The 22,493-nt window shown below is 38.7% G+C and overlaps 1 protein-coding gene across 1 annotated transcript; it reads left to right on the top strand.

Annotated features, from left to right (window-relative positions):
- The first annotated feature begins 1,470 nt into the window (after positions 1-1,470).
- LOC134603281 (transmembrane and death domain protein 1-like) lies at positions 1,471-4,308 on the top strand. Its single transcript, XM_063449152.1, has 5 exons — positions 1,471-1,537; positions 1,978-2,136; positions 2,883-3,002; positions 3,432-3,569; positions 4,081-4,308. Exons 1-5 carry the CDS (start codon positions 1,471-1,473, stop codon positions 4,293-4,295), a joined length of 699 nt encoding a protein of 232 aa, XP_063305222.1. The 3' UTR covers positions 4,296-4,308.
- Positions 4,309-22,493: the final 18,185 nt, after the last annotated feature.

Here is a 22,493-nt window from a genome sequence, read left to right as displayed (position 1 = left end):
TTTGTGTTTAGATGTTTAATTATATTCCTATACACTTTAGGCAATATTTATCCTTAGTACTTCGTGGGATATGCTAACCATCCGCAGTTTCCCAATTTTAAAAATCTGAGGCAATCAGGATTCCCGCTCTCAGCACGGCTCTCTTGATACCTGATTGGCTGAAATGCTGTTGCTGTGCAGATGCACAGCGCAAGTGTTTTCAGCTCTGGCATTTAACTCCGGGAGGCTGCCGCATACCCACTAGCTTTGCTAAGTGGTTATGCTCATCCCGAAGACAAAGAAAGTTTGCAGATCATAGATTCCTGCAAAGTCTGCTTTAGATAAATGTAGCAGAACTTGGGATTTAGCGCACTCTAGGGACCTGATCGCCCCAGTGCTCTATAGTGTTGCGTGGCACCCAATACCACTCTTTCCTTGTAAATGAGATTCCTGTAGGGCAGTGGTTCCCAACCTTTTTCACTTGTGTACCCCTTGGTAGCCCTTTTCCTTAAATTGCACGCCTCATATTAGCAAACTGGTTGTAATGAATATAGTTGTTGTTAAATAGTTACTGTTATTTAAAATGTATACATTTTTCTCTGCACTGTCCACCCTAGGATCCCCTGCTTCTCATCTGCCCCAGGCTCTCCCCGCTACTCCTCTCCCCCAGACTCTTCCTCCTTCTCCTCTGCCCCAGCCATCCCTGCTCTTTCTCTAGCCTAGGCTCCCTCTGCTCCTCTTCTGCCCAAGGCTCCCCTACATTGGAAAACAATGCTCTAGAGCAGGCTTCCCCAAACTCCGGCCTTCCATATGTTGCTGAACTACAACTCCCATAAATCTATAAATGAAATAGGCTGAGAATCATGGGAGTTGTAGTTCAGCAACATCTGGAGGGCCAGAGTTTGGGGAAGCCTGCTCTAGACCCCAAGGGTGTTTTTTTTTTTTTTTTAACATATTATTACAATTACATTTTAATGATCTGTGCTATTTACAAATTATTCATATTTAGGTTTGTTTAAACTATTTCATTTAATGATTTTTGAGCCAAGAAGTGTATGTTGATGGCATAAGTATTATTTAATAAGTTTTTTAGCACAGTATATTTCATATTGGTTTGATTCATGCCACATATTTGTTGTTTGCTGTTCATAATAGGTAGTTATGGTGTTGTACTTGTAATTGCACTTTATTTTGTGAGTGTATATGAAAGTAATTGTTATAATTTATTATTTATTACAGAGCATTAATTGGCATAGTGCTGCACATTGAAGTAATCTTTACATAAATCACACTTTAAATCTGTGCAGGCAACTTTCAGTTTAATATAAAAAAAGTTGTGTTACACTAGAGATATAGACATTGACATCACCAGTAAAGAAGTAACCATGATGTCATAGTTAGCTTGTCAAGTCACACTAGAGATATGCACCTTGATTGTCATTAGAGGTTAAACTCACTAGTAAAGCAGTTATTGTTTCAATAGCTTCAGACATGGATTTGTACATTGTACTAGTAGCGCTGTTTCCTTTATGGAATTGTGTTGTATGTGAAGATACAGGTAATAATCAATGTATCCTTTCTGGATAGTGTTATATCTAAGCTGTATCAAAAGAGCAGACATATTGGGTATAAATGGCAAATCTTTAGTAATTCCATTATATAGCATACGTATTACATTGAACTTCCAGGAGTTAAATATTTGATCAATAATGACTATAATATTACTATTACAACATCTAAATGTCTTGACCAATGTATTCAGGGCTTGATTTCCCATTGCAGCGAAAAACTGAGGAAGTTTTGAGGGAATTTTAATGTCACCATCCATGACTGACTGTTTGTTCTAAAAGTAACATTGACACAAATGTACCAAGATTTTTGCTGAAATTTTATTTATTCTTGACAAAAGGCTGAACTCTTATACACCAAGTACTTGGTAACCTCGGATGCATTAATTTGTGACTCTGTTTAATTAACAGGATTTTATTTCCTTTTCAGCTGCCGATGACATTGGCCCTCACATGGTGATAAGGATAGCGGAACTTCTTAGCCCTGAGGAATGCCAAGATTTCATCAGCAGAATCAATAGACCTGAAGACGATCTGGTTAAGAAAGTCTCAAACCTGTCTCCAAAACGACGCAGGCGCAGAGAGATTGGTAGATTCACTGTGCAATTATTATATCATGTGTTAATGTTGTAACTGGAGGGCAGAGTTAATGAAATAGGGTATTTTAAAGTATAATAAATCAGGAAAGATAATGTATAATTATTTTGTATTACAAATTCTATTAATATTCACACATATGTATTATCAGCACACTTTGTTATTTTTTTTTGTTCTGACAAAATTTGTGCAGGATCTCTTTTTACTAGAAATGTTTTTTATATAACGCTACTCTGTACTGTACAGCAGCAAATCTATAACGATATACACATTTATTGCAGTTCTCTGATCATTTCATATGTACCATTACAGAAATATTCCTTCAGACTAGGGTGAGATAATGAGATACTTTAAATTATTATTATAATAAACTTCCATCAAAATTATTTCCATTCTTACCATACATAAATACAAAACTATATTACAATTCCGATTTTAGATTTTCGTTTCATTTAGAGATTTATAATTAATGTGTAAAAAAAATGTCAAGGAAAATGTGGGTGCCCATACCAAATTCTGAAGCTGGTGCTAATGCCAGCCATGTTTTTACATTGCAGTTGATTGTTCACCCACTTTACAGCTGATTTTACTGATCACTGTTAGCATTTCAAAGAAAATGTGTGGCAGGCTTGTTTATATAAAGATCATTATTTTACATGTCCACGGAGCACCACTGATGGAATTACCAGCAAAATCCTGGGAGCTAATCCTGATTGTATCTCTTCTTTCTACACACAGTGACCAAGGAGCAATGTTTGGCAACATTACAGAAATGGTTTGATGAAAAAGGGGAATCAGTCTATTGGGACCAGATCTCTACTATTTTATATCAAGTGGGACGACCTGATGTTTCTAAAGGTAAATATACATTTTGTAATTTAGTAGAAAATGGTATTAATCACAGATGTTGTGATGTTAAAGCGGTTAGAGGTCACAGTGCTTCAGTATCTCTGTATACATCCTCTTATTTCAAGAAATTAAAGTGTCCCTGCCAATCCTGACACATTTTATCTTCGTGAACTTATTTTGATTAAACATATTGAAATGAAATGCTTCAGACTACAGAGTTTATACATTTCATAAGGTAGTTTTTCATAAATGTAAAAATTAATCCCATTCATTCTCTATAAACCATATGCATGAATAGCATAGCACTGTGAAAGTATCCATAGAGAGTTGGATTTTCCACTAATACACCAGGATAGAATTTGAACTTTACTGAGATCATGAGAAATGAAATGTCTTATCATGTCGATACATGCCGTAACGTGTTCATATGTATAATAGAACTTGGAAGAAATCTCAATCAGGACAAAATTCTGGAGATTGAGAAGAACGCTGATGAATATAAGCAAAAAATGCTGGATTCATCTCTGCTTCTTCCGAATGAAGAATTTTCTGAAATCGATGCCAGGCAGAGAGATGGTGAGTGCCCAACATAATTAAACATTTAGAGATTTAAGGATTTTTTTTTTTGCGGAGACGCACAGATTAATTAAAACCAAAATGGTAAACAAATAACAGAGACCTTGCTAAGCGAGAGGGGACGGCCCAGACTTGAGTGGGTTGCTGAAAAGCCCCAAAGCTGTATTTTAGCACTTTATATTGCTATTTCTGGTGTATGGCTGAGAGGGAGGGAAAGCCGTGGTTACTGAGACAGTCACTTTCTCTGCCCAGCTCCACGCTTTCTTACTGCCAGAATGCAAACCTACTATACTCTTTGGTGTGAAGGTTACTACTGGTTAACTCTGCTTGGCACTGGAGCCAGGGCTTTTATAGAACTTCAAAGACAATATTAATAATTAATAAAATATATATCGGTCTATCTCTATCACACAGCTGATGTTTTATCTGTATATTTTACTCATATAGTTTAATAATGTTGTGCTTATGACACGCTGTCCTGTAATTTTTTAATAATGTTTCTTTTCTACAGTTTTCAACTTTGAGGATATGGATTGGGATCTCATTATTGAAAGAAAGCCACGCCCACCTTACCAGCGAGCGCTTACCGAGTGGTGCTGGTACATGTTATATGGTGTTATTATTGGATTCCTGGGAGGAGCTGTAATGGTGGTCATGATCTATCTATTGCTCTTCAGGGTTTTAAAGATTGATGGAAGAGAGAGAGATTTTTACAAGATTGTCTGATAATACATGTCTGCACGGCAAGGGCAGTGCTGATTGAAATAAATGAGAGATTAAATAAACAGCACTTGAACTTCTACATTGCTAGTAATTTAATGTTTATTTGTTTAATGGTGCATTATTACTGCCACAACATCAAATTTCTGTACACAACTTGAGCTGGTGATACAACATTAGCAATGTCCTACTCAAGATATTAAAAATTTGTAATAAAGAGTCACACAACACCTGAACAAGACGAACACCATAAGTGAGAGCTCCATTGTCTGTCTATGAATCTCAGTAGAGAAAAAACAACATTAGGGAACCATGAGAGATTTGAAGATTTTTTTTTTTTACCTTTTTTTTTTCTTAGACATAAAATATAAATTGCCTTTTAAATTCAATAAAAGCTGAAAATAGCCACGGCCTCATCTACACAAAAATATAGAGATGGGCCATGACTAACAATCAAGACACACATCCAATTGGTCTTACATAGGAGAGAAAAAACACACACAAAAAAAAGGAAAAAAGTCAAATTGCCCCAAAACAAGGTTGATGTAATATCTACTAGAAGGTCAGAGAGATTATGTGAAACTGTCCTAATCTTGCTTTCATACCAACTATGCAGAAATTGATATGCCTAGTACCTGAATTCCGTCCCATTACCAGTCTGTAATATCTACAATAAATTTAGAATAGAACTCACAAAGTCCCTCATTAGGGAGGTTATTACTTAAGAGTAAACCTTTCTCCATCTCAAGTTGGTATAATAGTTGTGCTTTAAGTTGGCCTTTTTTTGGGATGTCTATATTTTTCCAAAATCTAGCAATCAGAATTTTAGTTGCCATTAAACAATGAACCAAAATCAATTCCAGATTACCATGTATTTCTAAGCCAAAAAGGTGGAGTAGTGCAAAATCCGCTTTAAACGCTTTTATACCTCCAATTCTAAAAATGAGGTCAAATATGATAATCCAAAGAGGTTTAATTCTGGGACAAGTCCACCAAATATGGAGTAAAGTCCCTTCAGGGTGGCAGCATCGCCAACAGTTTGGGGGATTAGATATGGATATTTTAGAAAGTCTTACAGGGACCAAATACAATCTAAACAAAATTTTTGTGAAGGTCTCAAGAATATTCAGATTGTGTATATGTTTCCTTGTCAGCATAAATGCTTTACACCAATTATTGTGAGGAATGGAGATACCCAAGTCTTCTTCCCATTTAGTTAGAGCATTAGGTATATCCGGGACCCCCGTAAGTTTTATCAAATCTATCGCAAGAGAGAATACCTTCTTTACATCTAAACCAGAAAAAATCTTCCTGAACAGATTGCCCCTATCAACAGCCAAAGAGATAATATGGTCTTTAAGAAAACTCTTAAGACGTAGATAGTTAAATATCTCCTTAGAGGGTAAGTCTAACTCCGTCCTGAGAGTTTCATAACTTTTCATATGCTGACCTACAAAGAGATCTTTTATCTTATAGGAACAGTTTTTATACCAGTGCCTTAAGTTTATCTCTAACATAAACTGTTCTAAAGATCGTATAGTAAGATTCTCACAAAGTGTTTTCTTAATTTTCAAGATATTTTTTTAAATATGACCATTCTTTAAGTGTTTGGGATAGGGACAAAACGGGGAGAACTGAGATGTCTTGCAGATCTCTATTCTTGCTTACTTCCCTCCACAAAAGGAGCTCCAGATTATCCAGACCAATTCTGGCTGATTCAATTTTATACCAGGCTTGATTTCTAGAGTCACTTATTTGTAAGTGGGAAGCATAGACCAACATATTAGCCTGATATATTTGCGTAATCAGGGGGTATCCTAATCCACCCTGTTGGGTCTTCTTAGATAAGGTATTGATTCTAGGACGTTTCCCTTTCCATATATATGATGTAATACTACTCTGGACCATATTCAGCCAAAAACGAGAAATCGAGAAGGGAAGCATTCTAAAAAGATAGGCCCATTTGGGAATTATATAGGCTTTGATAGTATTTAGTATTTTTGATAGTATTTATTCTTCCCCACCAGGAGATCTCGTGAACTCTCCAGTCTTTCAGTCTTTTAGTAATTTCAAAAAATGTATTTCCATAGCCCGCGATATATCCGCGGGAATAGTCAACCCACAATTAATTGATCTCTTTGTTCTTCCATTTGAAATCAAAAGCGCTTTTTAAAAGCGCTAGGTTTTCTTTTTTGATATTAACAGCTAGAGCTACTGTTTTATTCAGATTTAAACTATAATTAGATATACTGCTATAATTATCAAATTCTTGCATTAGATACGGGAGAGAGCTGAGGGGATCAGTAATAGAAATTAGAATATCATCCACGTATAAACACAGCTTCCACACATCCTTCTGAGCTCCCATACCCTTAATCACTGAGTTGCGTCTAATATTGTTCGCCAGTGGTTCTATAGATAAGACATAAAGTAAGGGGGAGAGAGGGCAGCCCTGCCTTGTCCCATTAGAGATACAGAACCACTCTGAACATAAGTCACGGGCTACAATTCGGGCAGTAGGGCTAGAATATAAAGAACCTACAGCGGTCAAAAACCACCCTTGAAGCCAAACTGAGAAAGAGTTCTCTTCATAAATTCCCACCCGACCCTGTCGGAATTATATTGGATTGGAGTAGTTCTTTGGGTGCTGATTTTTTTTCAATGATCTCATTAAACAAATCAGTTAAGGGAGTAACCAATAATGGCATCATATATTTGTAAAAGGCATTTGTAAAGCCATCGGGGCCAGGGGTTTTATTCCAAGATAGTTTTTCAATATGTTGTTGAACTTCTGCATGTGTAAATGGTAAATTAAGGAACACTAATTCTGCAGGAGAAATTTTTGGAATCTGAATGTTTCCAAGATATTTTAAAATTTCAGTTTTTTGAGGAGTATCATTGAGATTATATAAGTGTCTATAATACTGATTAAATTTTTCTCCTATTTGAGTTGGAATTGTATAGGTACTGTTTCCATCTATTAGTTTTTCCACTCTATTTCTAGCTTGGTGAATTTGTAATCTTTTTGTAAGATTTTTAGAGGCTCTGTTTCCCATGTGATAATAATTCACTTTTGTCAATCTTTCTTTTATTAAGGCATGTGCAATAGGGTACAGAACAAAAAGAGGGGAAATGCAGTAGTGATATACAGATAAGGGTTAATACAGCGTTAATTACATTTCCTGCTAAACAATGCCTAATTTTTTATTTTTATGTAGGTTAACGAGTTTAGGTTCACGTTTGGTTTTGAAACGGTTGAACAAACATGTTTAAAACAGAGTTTTAACAACAAGAGGATAGCAGGCTATTAAACCTTGTAGTTTGGTCTGTAACGGAGTTTCAGTTATACTTGTGACACTCAAGTAGCCGTAGCTAAGATTCATCAGAGTGTTATATTGGCATAATCTCTCAATGTATGGCTATTGCCAGTTGAAGCATCACCACACGTAAGAAGGCTTAAATTAATGGTAAGGTTTAGAGTGTTGGTAACACTGGCGCTTTTGGTACGGGATGGGCCAGTTTTAAGGATAGGCACGTATTAGCTGTAAGCGTAAATCATAACTGTATTCAATTCACTAGCTAGGGTGAGGCAGAAAAAGAGAAAAACAAAAACATTGCTAGATTAACTATGATCATACACGTAAAGCAGAACATACTGTTCATTCCGAGTAGTAATATATAGCTCCTCACTTACAGTGCCTGCCAGGTAGTACGGATAGTCAGGGCCTCATAGCATACATGAATAAACTTAAATTACACAAGCTTACTATGTGCGGCTGCGGGTATGCAACGTTATTGATGATACAGCCTTATGATATTGTTGCGGGCATGGAAAACTCAATGTCGGCTTAAGTTATGTAACATGACATAAATGACAGATTAAACTTAAGCTAGCAAGGACATAAGAATTTCAGCTGGCGTCAGGGAGAGATAAACAGCATAAACGGAATAAACAGTTTAATCTTGCAGAACTAGCTATGCCGGTCGGGCAATATAATGCTATTGAGCATGCTTGATCTGATAAGTGTCAGTGTCGCCGTTGTTACAGGCTAGGTCGTCTGATCAAATAGGATACCAAGTTTAAGCGATCAAGTCCAATGAAGACATAACATTAGCTGTATATCAGTCCGGGTGTGCTTAGGGAGATAAACACTCCAAAACCTTTGTTTGCTCGTAAAAGATGTATCTCCGTGTGGTTGTTGGGTTAAGAGTCTATGCCGCGGCGGCCATAAGTGTACCTTCTGAGTGTAGATACGGCCTGTCCTTAGTACAGTAGTCGGCTTCAGCCTATACCCAGTGCAGGAGTTTGCCTCATGCTGTTGATTTTCGCCTCCGGTGGGGCGCTGGTCCACGCTGGCGGGCTGTATAGGGCCACTGCTGTGCGGGTGCGGGGAGAGGTGATCCTCCAGCCCCAGGCTGGGGAGCAGGCCTGCATCACTGTGCCACAAACCCGGTGACTGCCAGAGTCCGAGTTTACTCCTCTTGTGGGAGAGCCGGGGGGTCTGGTGTTGTGCTGCCGCTTACGGCGCTGGGACCTCCGCCGATGTGGAAGATGCTTTCGGGCTTTAGCCCTGATGGCCTTCAGCCCAGGTGGGCTACGTGGAGTAGGGATGTTCGGCTGTGGGACCGCTGTGCCCGAGGGCACCCTCCTCACTCCCTGTCGCGTGTGCCCCGACTCACCGGCGTGTGGCTCGGTTTGTGAGATGAACTGGGCTGACTGCATGCGCTGATCCAGCTTCTCCCAAAACCGGAGAAAGGTTTCTTCAAGGCGTTGCAGGATGTCTGTGTGATTACTGTGGCTGGGCATGTAGTTTTGAGGCTGGCTGCAAGTGTGTGGCGAATCTATAGCCGCCATCTTGAACGTGCCACGAGGCGAGCTTGTTTAGAGCCTTGCTGTACGCTGGTGGTAGAGGTTCTCCACTGCGGTTCTGAGTGGTCCAGGATAACCCCCACTGGACCGGGGGGGGGGGGAGGTGAGTGAGTAAGAGGCTGCAGTCGCCGTACCTGTGCCTGGAGAGCGGCCGTCTCCCCGTGGCTCAGTTCCTGGTAGGCCGCGAGCCTCGGTGTGTCCGTTTGGCTGTGCCAGAGCTTGGGAGAGGCACCGATCGATGCAGCAGCCTCTCCTAGTCGCAGTCGTCGTGGTTTGCCGGCTGTCAGCCACGATTTTCATGTAGAATTCCCCGTTTTATTGTCCCCAGACGTGGGAGCTCTCGCCCGACACGTCTGGGCTGCTTGGTTGCTTAGCTCCGCCCGATAATAATTCACTTTTAATTTGTTTATATTGATTTGAATTCTTTGTTCTTCTTTAAAGTTAATTCCCACCCGACCCAGACGTCATGACGTGCTGACGGCGGGCGTGTCGGAAGAGGAGGGGCGGAGGACACTGTGGAGCATGGCGAGATACACCACGCTGCTATGAACGCCTAAACTTACCACACGAGACACCAAATTTTTCCGGGCTGTGCCTGCCTCATAATACAGAAACAAGGCTACGCAGGTTTATTACTCGCTGCATTACCGGCTTCCGAACTGCATGCTGACGATATCGCCTGGATACCCACTAATGCCTATGTCAATTTTCTGGCTAACACCAAGTTACAACTACTTGCAAATTCCAACCCTGCAGGAAATAAGAAATAGGAAGACGGAACCTCAGATAAGTTTACTACTTCATAACTCTTCCAGATATAATCTATATTATTTTTTTTTGTCAATCTTTGTTTTTATTGAGGCATAAGATGGGTCAGTACAGAAAAGAAAACAAGGGGTTAATGCATGAAATACGTACGGAATGCATAACTGATTGTACAATTGTTGCATGTAATCCCGGGTAGGACGGCCTCATTTTATAAATGTTACAACAGCAGTACTATACAAGCTAGACAGGTTGTTTGCTTTTTAGAGTTTTGCCATTGACCTAGAGATTGAAGGTACAAATTATGGATCATATGATCCGAATGTTAACATGCTAACTTATTAACACAACAAGAAGTAGGTGCATTGTTGTAAACAAATAAAGTTAAAGTAGTATAAGTTAATATAACGTATCTAAGATGGTAAGGCACGTTAGGGCAGCAGACTCGTGTCAATAAACATACATGCCCGTTCAGATGCGGTAAGGCGATCTGTCTTGTTATAAGGCATATCAATGAGCAGGCATGATAAAGTCGCTTAAGTTGCGTTGAATGTCACAACAGTGTATTACTATACTGGTTAAACCGCTAGATGCAGGTGTAGTCACAGCATTAGGTACAGTCGAGCCTTAAAAATCTGCAGGGAAACAGCATGTAGATTGCTATATAGACCAATTTTAAATACACGTGGTTGTACCCAATGCGATGAACATGCAAAAAACTTCGTAGCATGCCAGATAGGTAAGTAACATTAATGAAAACATGGTAGTACAGCACAATGTTTGAGTGATAATCAGACAATAGGGTTTTTATATACAGTGTGTATGTATTATAGTAAAGGATTAGTTTGTAGGCTATAGGTACCGGTCTAGATTAAGCAGATCGCACCTAGTTACTCACGTGTGTGCCCTCTAGACATACAGTAGATTGTGACATAATAAAAAAGAAAGATAAGGTAAAATACAGCGTGGTTGAGCGGGAGTACTACAACGCTTAGGCGTAAGGCGCGTGTAGATTTAGTAACACCGGATTCTTGAAGTGAATACCCAAGATAATACTATTATCACCTAAGGGTGTTTCAAGTAAGAGTGCTGGATTCTACATAGGCAACACATAAATGGATAGCAAAGCAAATAATAACAAACAGAAAAAGGAACGTTAGATCATGGATGCATAAGATATCACGTTATATTATTTTAGCTAGCGCTTATATTACGTAGAGTTTGCATTGAGGCCCGTGATCCCATATACTGCATAACATGGGGCTCACGGTTCCCACTGCCGAGTCCGGGTTATTCACCCTATGCCAGATGCTTGGAAGGTGTTGCTGGCGTGCTGGTCTTTATGTAAATCGCCGGTGGTATCGTGTGCGTGGGGGCATCACAAGGGGGATTCCGATGCCATCGAGCCTGCCTGTTAGGTGGTAAGCGCCACATAGGGGTCAGGTGTTCGGCCCGTCGGCACAAATGGAACAGATCTCGCTGGGTCCCATGAGTGCTGGGGTGACCTTGCGTCCTGCCGGGTTGTCTGTGTGAGGGAGTCCGGCGGCAGGCCGAGTGCTTGCAGTAGCGGTGTTGCGTCGTGCAGTTCCCTGATCTGATGGGAGTCAGCTCCCTGTTGTACGGTAAGCACATGGGTTGTTTGCCACCGATATTTGATGCCTCTTTGGCGAAGGAGCGTGGTGAGTGATTGGAGGGATCTCCTCCATGCCAGGGTACCCCGCGAGAGATCGGCGAGGAAATGCAATGTCATCCCTTCAAATTGAAATGGTGTCTTCTCCCTTAAGGCATTTTGAAGCATTGTCTTGTCTGCTCTGGATTGTAAAGTGAGTATAACATCTCGTGTGGCCTCTGAAGGAGCTCTGGGGGATTTGGGAATGCGAAATAAGTTTGCGGGGGTGATCTTGTTGGCCTGCATGGGTGGCGGTATTTTGGTGATGAGGCGAGCCACTACTCGGGCCAGGTCTGCATCTGGGATATTTTCAGTGAATCCCCTTATTTTCATGTTGTCCCTTCGACCTGCATCCTCTTGTTCCGCCATGCGGTGTTCGAGGAGCGCTTGTTGGTGCTGTATGTCGAGTATGGTTTGCCTGATTTCCCCAATGTCTCGGGTGGTGTCTGAGGCTGTGTGTTCCAATGTGTTTAGGCGGGTTGTCATCCCTTGTATGTCTCCCCTGAGTGCCTCGATATCATTGTGCAGATCCTTGTGGTGGTCTGCGAGCAGCCGCGTGAGGGCCGCAATTGTTAACGGAGCTGTCTCTGGGTTGGGACTGGGTAATTGTGGAGATCTCACCGCCTTGGTAGCCGGCAGGTAGTCCTCCTCGGATGGGTCGTCCGAAAAATCGGAGCAGCCGCCATGCAGCGCCGCCATATCTGGTCCACACGCCCCGCGGGCCTGCTTCCACATGTCGCCTATTGTGAGGCCGGGCGGGTGTTTTGCGGCCGGCGGTTTCTTGATTTTCCTCCCCATGTTATTTTAGGATGCTGCTTTATGTCTTTGTGGGTAGTTTTGGGGTTTTTCCCCGAGCTTCTGGGGTTGTTTCACTTGGTTTTCCCGATTTGCCGACGGAGCTCTCAACTCGTGCGACTGCTTGCCTCGGAGGTCAGACCGGAAGCCATAATCTATATTATTAATTATAAAGTTATATATTGAATTACTATTTTTTCTTTAACAACATATGGAAAATTGAAAAGGTTATAAAAGGTTATATACTCATATCAATTGAAGACAGCTAATTGACAGCTAATTGACAGCTAATTGATGTACAATTATATTTGATAACTGCATTATCTTTATTGCTTAACTGGAAAACTTCACACTTAAAACACCTGCTATCCCGTTCAATCAAGCAGCAACTTCATTAAGGCCTTAAGAAAAGCCTAAGTCAACAGATTAAAAAGGCTATATATTTACACTTAATGAAGGCAATCAATAGATGTATATTTATATTTAATATCTGCACTATTCTTATCGCCCAAATTGAAAATTAGAGACTTAAAATACCCGCCATTCCACTAAAAATTGACAACAAGGGCCGGTCAATTAACCAGTGACTTCATTTAAAGGGAAACTCCAGTGCCAGAAAAACGATCCGTTTTTCTGGCACTGGAGGGTCCCTCTCCCTCCCACCCACCAATCCCCAGTTACTGAAGGGGTGAAAACCCCTTCAGTCACTTACCTGGGACAGCGGCGATGTCCCTCGCCGCTGTCTCCGCCTCCGCGACGCTCCTCCTAGTGATTACGTCGGCCGGTGGGCGAGACTAATCTCGCTCACCGGCCAGGAGACCTAATGCGCATCCGCGGAAATGCCGCGCATGCGCATTACGTCTCCCCATAGAAAAGCATTGAAAAATCATTTCAATGCTTTCCAATGGGGTTTTGAGCGACGCTGGAGGTCCTCACACAGCGTGAGGACGTCCAGCGACGCTCTAGCACAGGAAACCTGTGCTAGAACCCAGGAAGTGACCTCTAGTGGCTGTCTAATAGACAGCCACTAGAGGTGGAGTTAACCCTGCAATGTAAATATTGCAGTTTATGAAAAACTGCAATATTTACAGTTGCAGGGTTAAGGGTAGTGGGAGTTGGCACCCAGACCACTCCAATGAGCAGAAGTGGTCTGGGTGCCCGGAGTGTCCCTTTAAGGCCTCAAGAAACGCCTATGTTATCAAAGTAAAAAGGCTATATATTTACACTAAATGAAGACTATTAATTGATGCATATTTATATTTTATAACTGCACTATCCCTATTGCTTAAGGGGAAACCTCAGACTCATCATACCTGCCATCTCAATGAAACTGATAACAAGGGCTGGCTAACTAAGTAGTGACTTCAGTAAGGCCTCAAGAAAAGCCCAATACAACAAATTAAGAAAGCTATATGCGCATATTGAATGAAGACAGCCAGCTGATGCATAGTAACATTTTATAACTGCATTGTCCCTTTTGGCTAAGTGGAAAACTTCAGATTTAAAATCTCTGCTATTTTATTGAGGCTGACAACAAGGGCCGGTAAACCAAGTAGTGATTTCTCGATGGCCTCAAGAAAAGCCTAATGACAACAAAATTAAAAAGGTCATATATTCAAAGGCTATATACTCACTAATTGCTAATTGATGCATATCTTTATTTTATCGGCATTATTCTTATTGCCTTAGTGGAAAATTAGAGACTTAAAATCTCCGTCATCTTACTTATACTGATAACAAAGGCCGGTTAACTAAGCAGTGATTGCATCTAAGGTCTCAAGAAAAGTCCACGTTAACAAGTAAAAAGGTTACATACTCAAAATAAAGGAAGATTCCCACTTGCGGCATAATTATATTTTCCAACTACACTACCCTCATTGCCTAAGTGGAAAACTTGAGACTTTAAATATTACCTAGTTGATTAAAACCGACATAAGGGCCGGTCAACTAAGTAGTGACTTCATCATGGCCTCAAGAAAAACCCAAGACAACAAAACCGCCGGAAAGAAGGATAAAAAAGACTTACATCAAGACAGATCAATGTCTACATATTTTTCCCCACAACAGCAGAAAGATAATGCAAAAAATAATATACACAACCTGGAGGAATCATTGAATAATGTGGGAAACATTACGATTGAAGATAATAAGGATAATAAGGATTTGATCACAGCTTCACAACTACAAGATCGCCTAAGCGCTAACCTGTCTGAAATTAAGAACATATTAAAAATAAGTATTGCTGAAATTAAATTCGAAATTAAACAGGAAATCCACGTACTTATGGCAAGATTCCAAAACTTTGAAGAACAAATAGTCAAAATCGATTCTCATATTCATTCTCTCAGAGACGAAAATAAACAAATGAATCAAAAAATTCAAGAACTGGAGCTGAAAGTAAACGACATGGAAGATAGAAGTAGACGCAATAATCTGAGGTTCAGAAACTTTCCAGAAACAGGACCGCAGGAAAATTTAAAACAGATTTTATACCAATATTTTCAAGCCATGAATATACCCATCTGTGAATCTGACAATACTATACAACGATGTCATAGGATGTTCAAGCCCCAAGCAAAACAGACAGACATACCTAGAGACATTATCGTTTCTTTTATTTCATCGGAATTTAAGGACAAAGTACTTCGGCTTGCAAGATCAAATCTCACAACTACCGGTCAATTTGGGAAGATCCAGGTTTATCAAGACCTATCATTCGCCACTAGAATGAAAAGAAAATCTTTCTATCCTTCTACACAAATTCTCAGAAAATTGGACATTAGATATAAATGGCTATTTCCAGTAAAAATAGCCTTCACTTTTGAAGGCATTAGGGAGACATTTGACTCAAATATAAAACTTATACAATGGTTAAAACTAAAGAATCTGACAACAGAATAGGAATATATAGTGTCTCGTTGGGGGCTTAGGACGTTCCTTTTTTTTTTTTTTTTTTTTTTTCTCGACAACTCTTCTTGTTAAAGACATCATAGAAATTACACATGCATAGACACTACACAAGTTAGGATAAATCTTATTATTCTCTTTATTGTTGATCGATGTAGCGACACTCTTAACACTTTGTAACCCCACACTTATACTTAGGATAATTTTTCTTCGATTTTTTAATAAGTGTAAGACTTATACACTATTTACACATTGACATCTCAAATTTTATATAGATTTGGCTAACACATGGAACACAAAAAATATATACATTACTTGAGATAAACACTAAAATATCTTTAAAAAAAGGAAAACGGGAAGGAAGGAGAGATAGAGAAATGGGAAAGGATCACTACTACTTCACAATTTTATCCCTATATTGAGGATATTCTCTCGTGGTCTATTATCACTGTATGATAATATATGCTACGCACATATTCTTACTTTAAAGTCTTCTGATAATGCTGACAACACACACTTACAAATCACAAATTTAATTCTCAGAGGATATATATTATATTATCCTTTAAAAATAATCATTTAATTTATTTTTTTTATTTATAAGGTTTTCATCTATTTACAAATATCGAATGAATTTTTCTTTCTTTCTCCTCTCAGAACCCTCCCCCCTCTATATGTAGTTTTGCTACATTTACTCCGGAGACCCTATGGGCTCCATAGGATGGGGTAGAAATTTCTACCTAAAGTATGCAATATTTCCGGATGGGGTCAGACCTCTATCGGCCTGCCCTTCCCGAAAATTAGGAATGAATGGTTGTGCGTATGTTAATCAGACCGAGATGATCGATCACCTAAACACTGAAGTATACTATCTTTGAGAGTATTGAGTTCTAATGTGCAGGCTTTAAACACGAATAATAAGAGGAATAGGCTATATCATTCTTTAATTCAAGATAAAATTCAAATAGCCTTTATTCAAGAGTCTCATTGGCTTAAAAATTCTAGACAAAGCTGGGGAGGAGATTTATACTCAAAAATCATTCATGCGTCCTTGACAGATAGAAAAAAAAGGGGTGTTGCAATTATTTTTAGGAACGACCTCAAATTGGAAGTTATTCACTGTGAACTGGATAAAGAGGCTAGATATATTATTTTAGTGTGCAATATCGATAACAAGCTATATACGCTGGTGAATTTGTACCTACCTAATGTAGACCCAATGACTACTTTTTCCCATTTAATGATCAAGGTAGAAAAAATGTCTAAGGGCATATTGGTTATTGCTGGAGATTTTAATTGTGTATTAAATCCTACTTTGGACAAACAATCCCATGTGCTGATTAATACAGACAAAAAAATACATAAACAAGCAAAAAGATTTAGTAATATATGTAAATTATATAATCTCTGTGACCCATGGCGTATTTACAATCCGTATGAGAGAGATTATACTCATTATTCAAATGTACATGGATCATTTTCAAGGATAGACCTATGTTTAACCAATCCAAATTCTTTAAAAACTATTCATACAGTTAGGATTAAGCAAAATCCGTGGGCAGATCATAGCTTCATTATTATGGAAATAGGCATCGCTCCCCATCCGGGAATCTCCACGTGGAGACTCAATAATTTACTAATTGAAAACGAGAAGAATAGAAATGACCTAGAGTCTCTAATAACCCATTTTTTTGAGGAGAATTGCCCCCAGGACACCTCTTGCTCGACTAATTGGTGTACACAAAAAGCAGTAACAAGAGGTTACCTGATTAAAATGGGACATATCTTTAAAAAAAATAATGGACAATCTTTGGCAGATTTATATATTGAATTTTACAGGCTCTCCAATTTAAATAAACAAAAATCTTCAGAGGAACTAAGAGCTTCATTAAAACAAATACAAAATTTAATTAATTTTAAAGAAGAACAAAGAATTCAAATCAATATAAACAAATTAAAAGTGAATTATTATCACATGGGAAACAGAGCCTCTAAAAATCTTACAAAAAGATTACAAATTCACCAAGCTAGAAATAGAGTGGAAAAACTAATAGATGAAAACAGTACCTATACAACTCCAACTCAAATAGGAGAAAAATTTAATCAGTATTATAGACAGTTATATAATCTTAATGATACTCCTCAAAAAACTGAAATTTTAAAATATCTTGGAAACATTCAGATTCCAAAAATTTCTCCTGCAGAATTAGTGTTCCTTAATTTACCATTTACACATGCAGAAGTTCAACAACATATTGAAAAACTATCTTGGAATAAAACCCCTGGCCCTGATGGCTTTACAAATGCCTTTTACAAATATATGATGCCAATATTGGTTACTCCCTTAACTGATTTGTTTAATGAGATCATTGAAAAAAATCAGCACCCAAAGAACTACTCCAATCCAATATAATTCCTATTTTAAAGCCTAAAAAAGATCCTAATGATCCAAAAAATTACAGACCCATTGCCTTAATAAATGTTGACATGAAGATCTACTCTGCAATTATTGCGACCAGAATAAAAACGGTTATTGATAAACTGATTCATCGAGATCAAATTGGGTTTGTGCCAGGTCGTATGTCCTCCAATAATACTAGAAGAATAATAGACATATTGGATATCGCTAATAGATCCAATATTCCCCTCCTGACCCTGTCTCTAGACGCTGAGAAAGCGTTCGACAGGGTCGGGTGGGGATACCTTAGGGAGACACTGATGGCGTTTGGTTTCCAGGGCAGAATTTGTAATGCAATTATGGCACTGTATTCCAACCCCTCAGCTAGGACAGTGGGCCCCAACATTTTAACTGGATGGTTCCCACTTCGAAATGGTACCAGGCAGGGATGTCCACTATCCCCACTTTTATATATTTTAACTCTGGAACCTTTGGCTATCGCTATAAGGAATAATTATAATATTAAAGGATTCCCTATTGCGCACACCGAATTAAAAATATCGCTATATGCGGATGACGCATTGATATCATTGACCTCACCAGAATCATCTTTGCCTTTTCTAATGCAAGAAATAGAATCTTATAGTTTGATTTCCAATTTCAAGCTTAATATTTCGAAATCCACCGCCCTGTATACCAATTTATCACAGAATGTGGTTAAGAGAATATCGGATCTATATAATTTCATCTGGTCCAATAAGGAAATAGAATATCTAGGGATCACTATATCAGCAGATATTGAGGATATAATGGAGATTAATATTCTTAGAATGATTAAAGAAATGAATTATAAATTACAAAAGTGGAAAAATTTGGAGACTACTTGGATTGGAAGAATTAACATTATAAATTCATATATATTGCCAAAGTGGTCCTACTTATTTTCCATGGTACCTATGAAAACTCCAAGGTCGTGGTTAAATATGATTCAATCATATTTTTCCAAGTTCATATGGAAAAACAAAAAAACGAGAATTAGTTCTAAAATCTTGTCTAAGAGAATAACGAATGGGGGCTTAAATTTTCCTAATATTATTACCACTTATTATGCAAATATGATAAGACATATATACTGTCTTCAAGATCCACAATTTTTTGACGAACCCTGGCATATTTTAGAGTCACAGGTTGTGACGCCCAATAAATTGGAACTCTTGATATGGAAGGAACTACTGGGTAAATCCCAATTTTTTACACAGATTGAATCATGTATACTCAGCCAATCGTTAAACACCTGGCAAGAAATTAAAAAATTGTTGGGATATGTAAACAAGATACCAAAGACTTGTTCTATAGCGGTAATTGAGCAGAATGTAACTGACTTATCCTTGAATATTTGGTTTGAACACGGTATAGATACTGTTTCTGATATTATGAGTGAAAATAGATTGATATCATTTCAACACATCGTAGATTCCTATAAATTACCATCTAGAGAAATCTTCACCTATTTAAGGATTAAACATTACTTACACTCCTCTATTATTGATAAAAAATCTACAATTTCTAATCAATTGGAAATCATATTTTGTAATAGATCCAAGAAAAGAGTCACATCATTGGCGAATGTCCTGTTAAAAGAAACGGGTCAGACACCTTTAAAAATCATAGATTACTGGGAAAAAGAATTAGACATATCAATATCAGAAAAACAATGGTGCACATCTATCTCTTACTTAACAAAATATATACATGGTATAAATTTGGTAGAATGCCATTTTAAATTAATATATAAATGGTACTACACTCCATCTAGACTATCAAAGATGTACCCACATTTACAGAATATATGTTGGAGGTGTGGGTCGTCTGCTGGGACATATATACATATCTGGTGGGAATGTCCGATTGTAAAGAGATTATGGTCATGGACCTACGATGTTCTGTATGAGCTGTCTCATAAAAGATTGGATCAAAATCCAGCTGTAGCGATATTACATTATAACTGGAATTTGGACACACAAGAAATTAAATGTATAGCATCTCATTGTTTTGTGGCTGCCAAAATTATAATGGCTAGAAACTGGAAATCATCTATTCCCTTTCAAAAAATACATCTTATTAATCAAATCAAATACCAACTCACGATGGAAAATAATCTTACTAATAATATATCGAGCTCAACTCTTAAAAAAGGTATTTACAAATTGTGGCTAAACAAAGTGATATCAATCTATTAATAAAAATGGGTAGCCCCCTATCACTTGTTAACTATAAAAGTATTGTAATGATCTAAAGGTGATGAAAAAATGGGCAATCCCCTTATGTTTTGATAATCCAATTTCAATCTATGCATGAAAATGGGCAACCCCCACTATTTGTTAATTATAACAGTATTGTAACGAGCCAAAGGTGGTGAAAAAACGGGTAATTTTACTACACTTTTATACCCTATTGCTAAGAGGAAAGGGAACCTTGGGTCTGACCTACTATTATCTACTACTTCTATGTATAGAATCATTGATATAGTCTCAGACGATCATTAGTTGTTCCTTACCAAGATGTCTTACTAAATAAGACTATAATAATTAATTTGTCTAAAGGAACAACCTGAGATAGTTATTTATATCAATTTATATCAATGCAAAACAATACAAGACTCAATGATGTTCATCCTAAACAATAAGGCCTTCCCGTTTATTAAACCCCGGCCCATATTGAAGGAACAATATGCACAATCACTATGTTCTTTTTTTCTCTTTACTCCTGAATGACGAAGATTAGCTGGGAATGATCTATCTTTCAGTCTGAAAGTATGAATGAATGTGTGAAAGTTGTATTTATCTTTTTTAGTTAGTCAGTCAAAGTACGTTTTATGATGTAATTTTTTATGATATTCTCTATATCAAGACAAAACATCTGTGATCTGAATACGATGTAAACTAAAACTTAAATCCACAAATGTTATTGAAACGTTCAATGAATATCATTTAATATACTGGCTGACTGTACAAAACAAAATTATGAAATAAAGATGATTATAAAAAAAAAAAAAAAAAACACCCTTCGAAGCCAAACTGAAAAAGAGTTCTCTTCATAAATTCCCACCCGACCCTGTCAAAGGCTTTCTCAGCATATACCGACAGGGTCAGGAGGGGAGTTCCTTCCTGTCTGGCCCAATCCAATAGATTGAACACCCTACGAGTATTATTAGAAGAATAACGTCCCGTTATAAACCCTATCTGATCATCACGGATCAGAGATGGTAGGACTTTTTTCAGCCGTTCGGCCAATATTGCAGCATAAAGTTTGGCGTCAACATTGACAAAAGAAATAGGGCGATAATTGGTCACATCAGAGGGCGATTTTCCCTGTTTCAAAATAGGAGTGATATGTGCCCTTAGTAGCTCAGGAGATACCGAGCCTTTGAACGCCATTTCGTTAAAGGTATCAGTTAGGAGCGGAATTAATTGTTTTCTAAAGATCTTAAAAAAAAGGTTCGTAAAGCCATCCGGGCCCGGAGCTTTATTGTTTGCAAGGTTATTTATTGCTGCTTCTACTTCGCTCTGTGAAATTATTTTATTTAGCATGGCCTTCTGATCGTTAGACAATTCCGGTAGCTTAGAATTTTTCAGATAGATATCCATCTTAGCTATGTCAGGAGATGTATTCAAATTATATAGGCTCACATAGAAAGATCTAAATTTTTCAGCAATGTCATCTGGCTTATAAATACACTTGTTTCCATTTACCAATTTAGAGATCTTTTGATCAGCCACTCTTTTTTTTTAACTTATTAGAAAGAATAGAATCCACTCTGTTGTTCTTATAATAGTATTTAATATTGAGCTTGTTAATGTTGCTCTCTATCCTAATTTTAATATGAGCATTATTTTTTTCTTGACAGCGAGTAATAGAAAGAGCTCTCTGGTCAGAATAGGATTGTTTGTTGGCTTTATGTCAGGATCGGGACAGGGATCCAACACGCAGAGTACGAACAGGAGAGATGTACGTATACCGGACCTTAGAATGGCCGGACTAACGTACGGAGAAAGCAGAGAATAGTCAGAGACAAGCCGGGGTCAAAGGACACGAGAGGTAAACAGGAACGATAGTACAAGCCGAGTCAAAACCAAAGAGAACGATAAACATAAGAGCACTGAGGAACCAGACAAGCTAGAACCACGACAGGGCAATGAACCATTACACACATCCCTCTTTTATACCCTGGTTCTCTAATTCATGACTCCGCCCTTGCCGAGTCCTGATTCGTTGTTCCGAACCAGATTGACAGGTCGGGATGTGATTGCCGTCATGACGTCGGCTCCTGAGCGTCGTGTCATAAAAGGAAGTGGGGTTCTCGCGGCCGGCGTGGGAATGACTATGAGAGCTGTGAGGATTGGATGAATCAGCCCCGCTGAGAGAACGGACGTCGGGAAGTCTAACCTCCTCCGAGGTAGAGACTTCAGGTACCCTGACAGTACCCCCCCCCTCAGAAACGCCCACCGGGCGGAAGGAACCGGGGCGAGACGGAAAGCGAGCATGAAAAGCCCTGAGAAGGCGAGGAGCATGCACATCCTCCTGGACCACCCAAGACCTCTCTTCAGGACCATATCCTTTCCAGTCCACAAGATATTGCACCTTCCGCCGAGAATCGAGAATGGAATTGATCTCATACTCCTCCTGACCCTCAACCTGGACAGAACGAGGGGAAGGCACAGTGGAGGAAAATCTGTTACATACCAAAGGCTTCAATAAAGAAACATGAAAGGAGTTCCGGATGCGTAAAGCAGGCGGAAG

This window comes from Pelobates fuscus, chromosome 1, assembly GCF_036172605.1.
Source record: "Pelobates fuscus isolate aPelFus1 chromosome 1, aPelFus1.pri, whole genome shotgun sequence".
Classification (NCBI taxonomy): Eukaryota; Metazoa; Chordata; class Amphibia; order Anura; family Pelobatidae; genus Pelobates; species Pelobates fuscus.
Note: the sequence above shows the minus strand (reverse complement) of the source record. Positions and strands in the feature narration are given on the sequence as shown.

Coding starts and splice junctions, on each gene's coding strand:
- LOC134603281 (XM_063449152.1), top strand. CDS start 1,471: ATGGATTTGTACATTGTACTAGTAGCGCTGTTTCCTTTATGGAATTGT. Junction 1,538..1,977: donor TGTTGTATGTGAAGATACAG/GTAATAATCAAT, acceptor TTTCCTTTTCAG/CTGCCGATGACATTGGCCCT. Junction 3,570..4,080: donor CGATGCCAGGCAGAGAGATG/GTGAGTGCCCAA, acceptor TCTTTTCTACAG/TTTTCAACTTTGAGGATATG.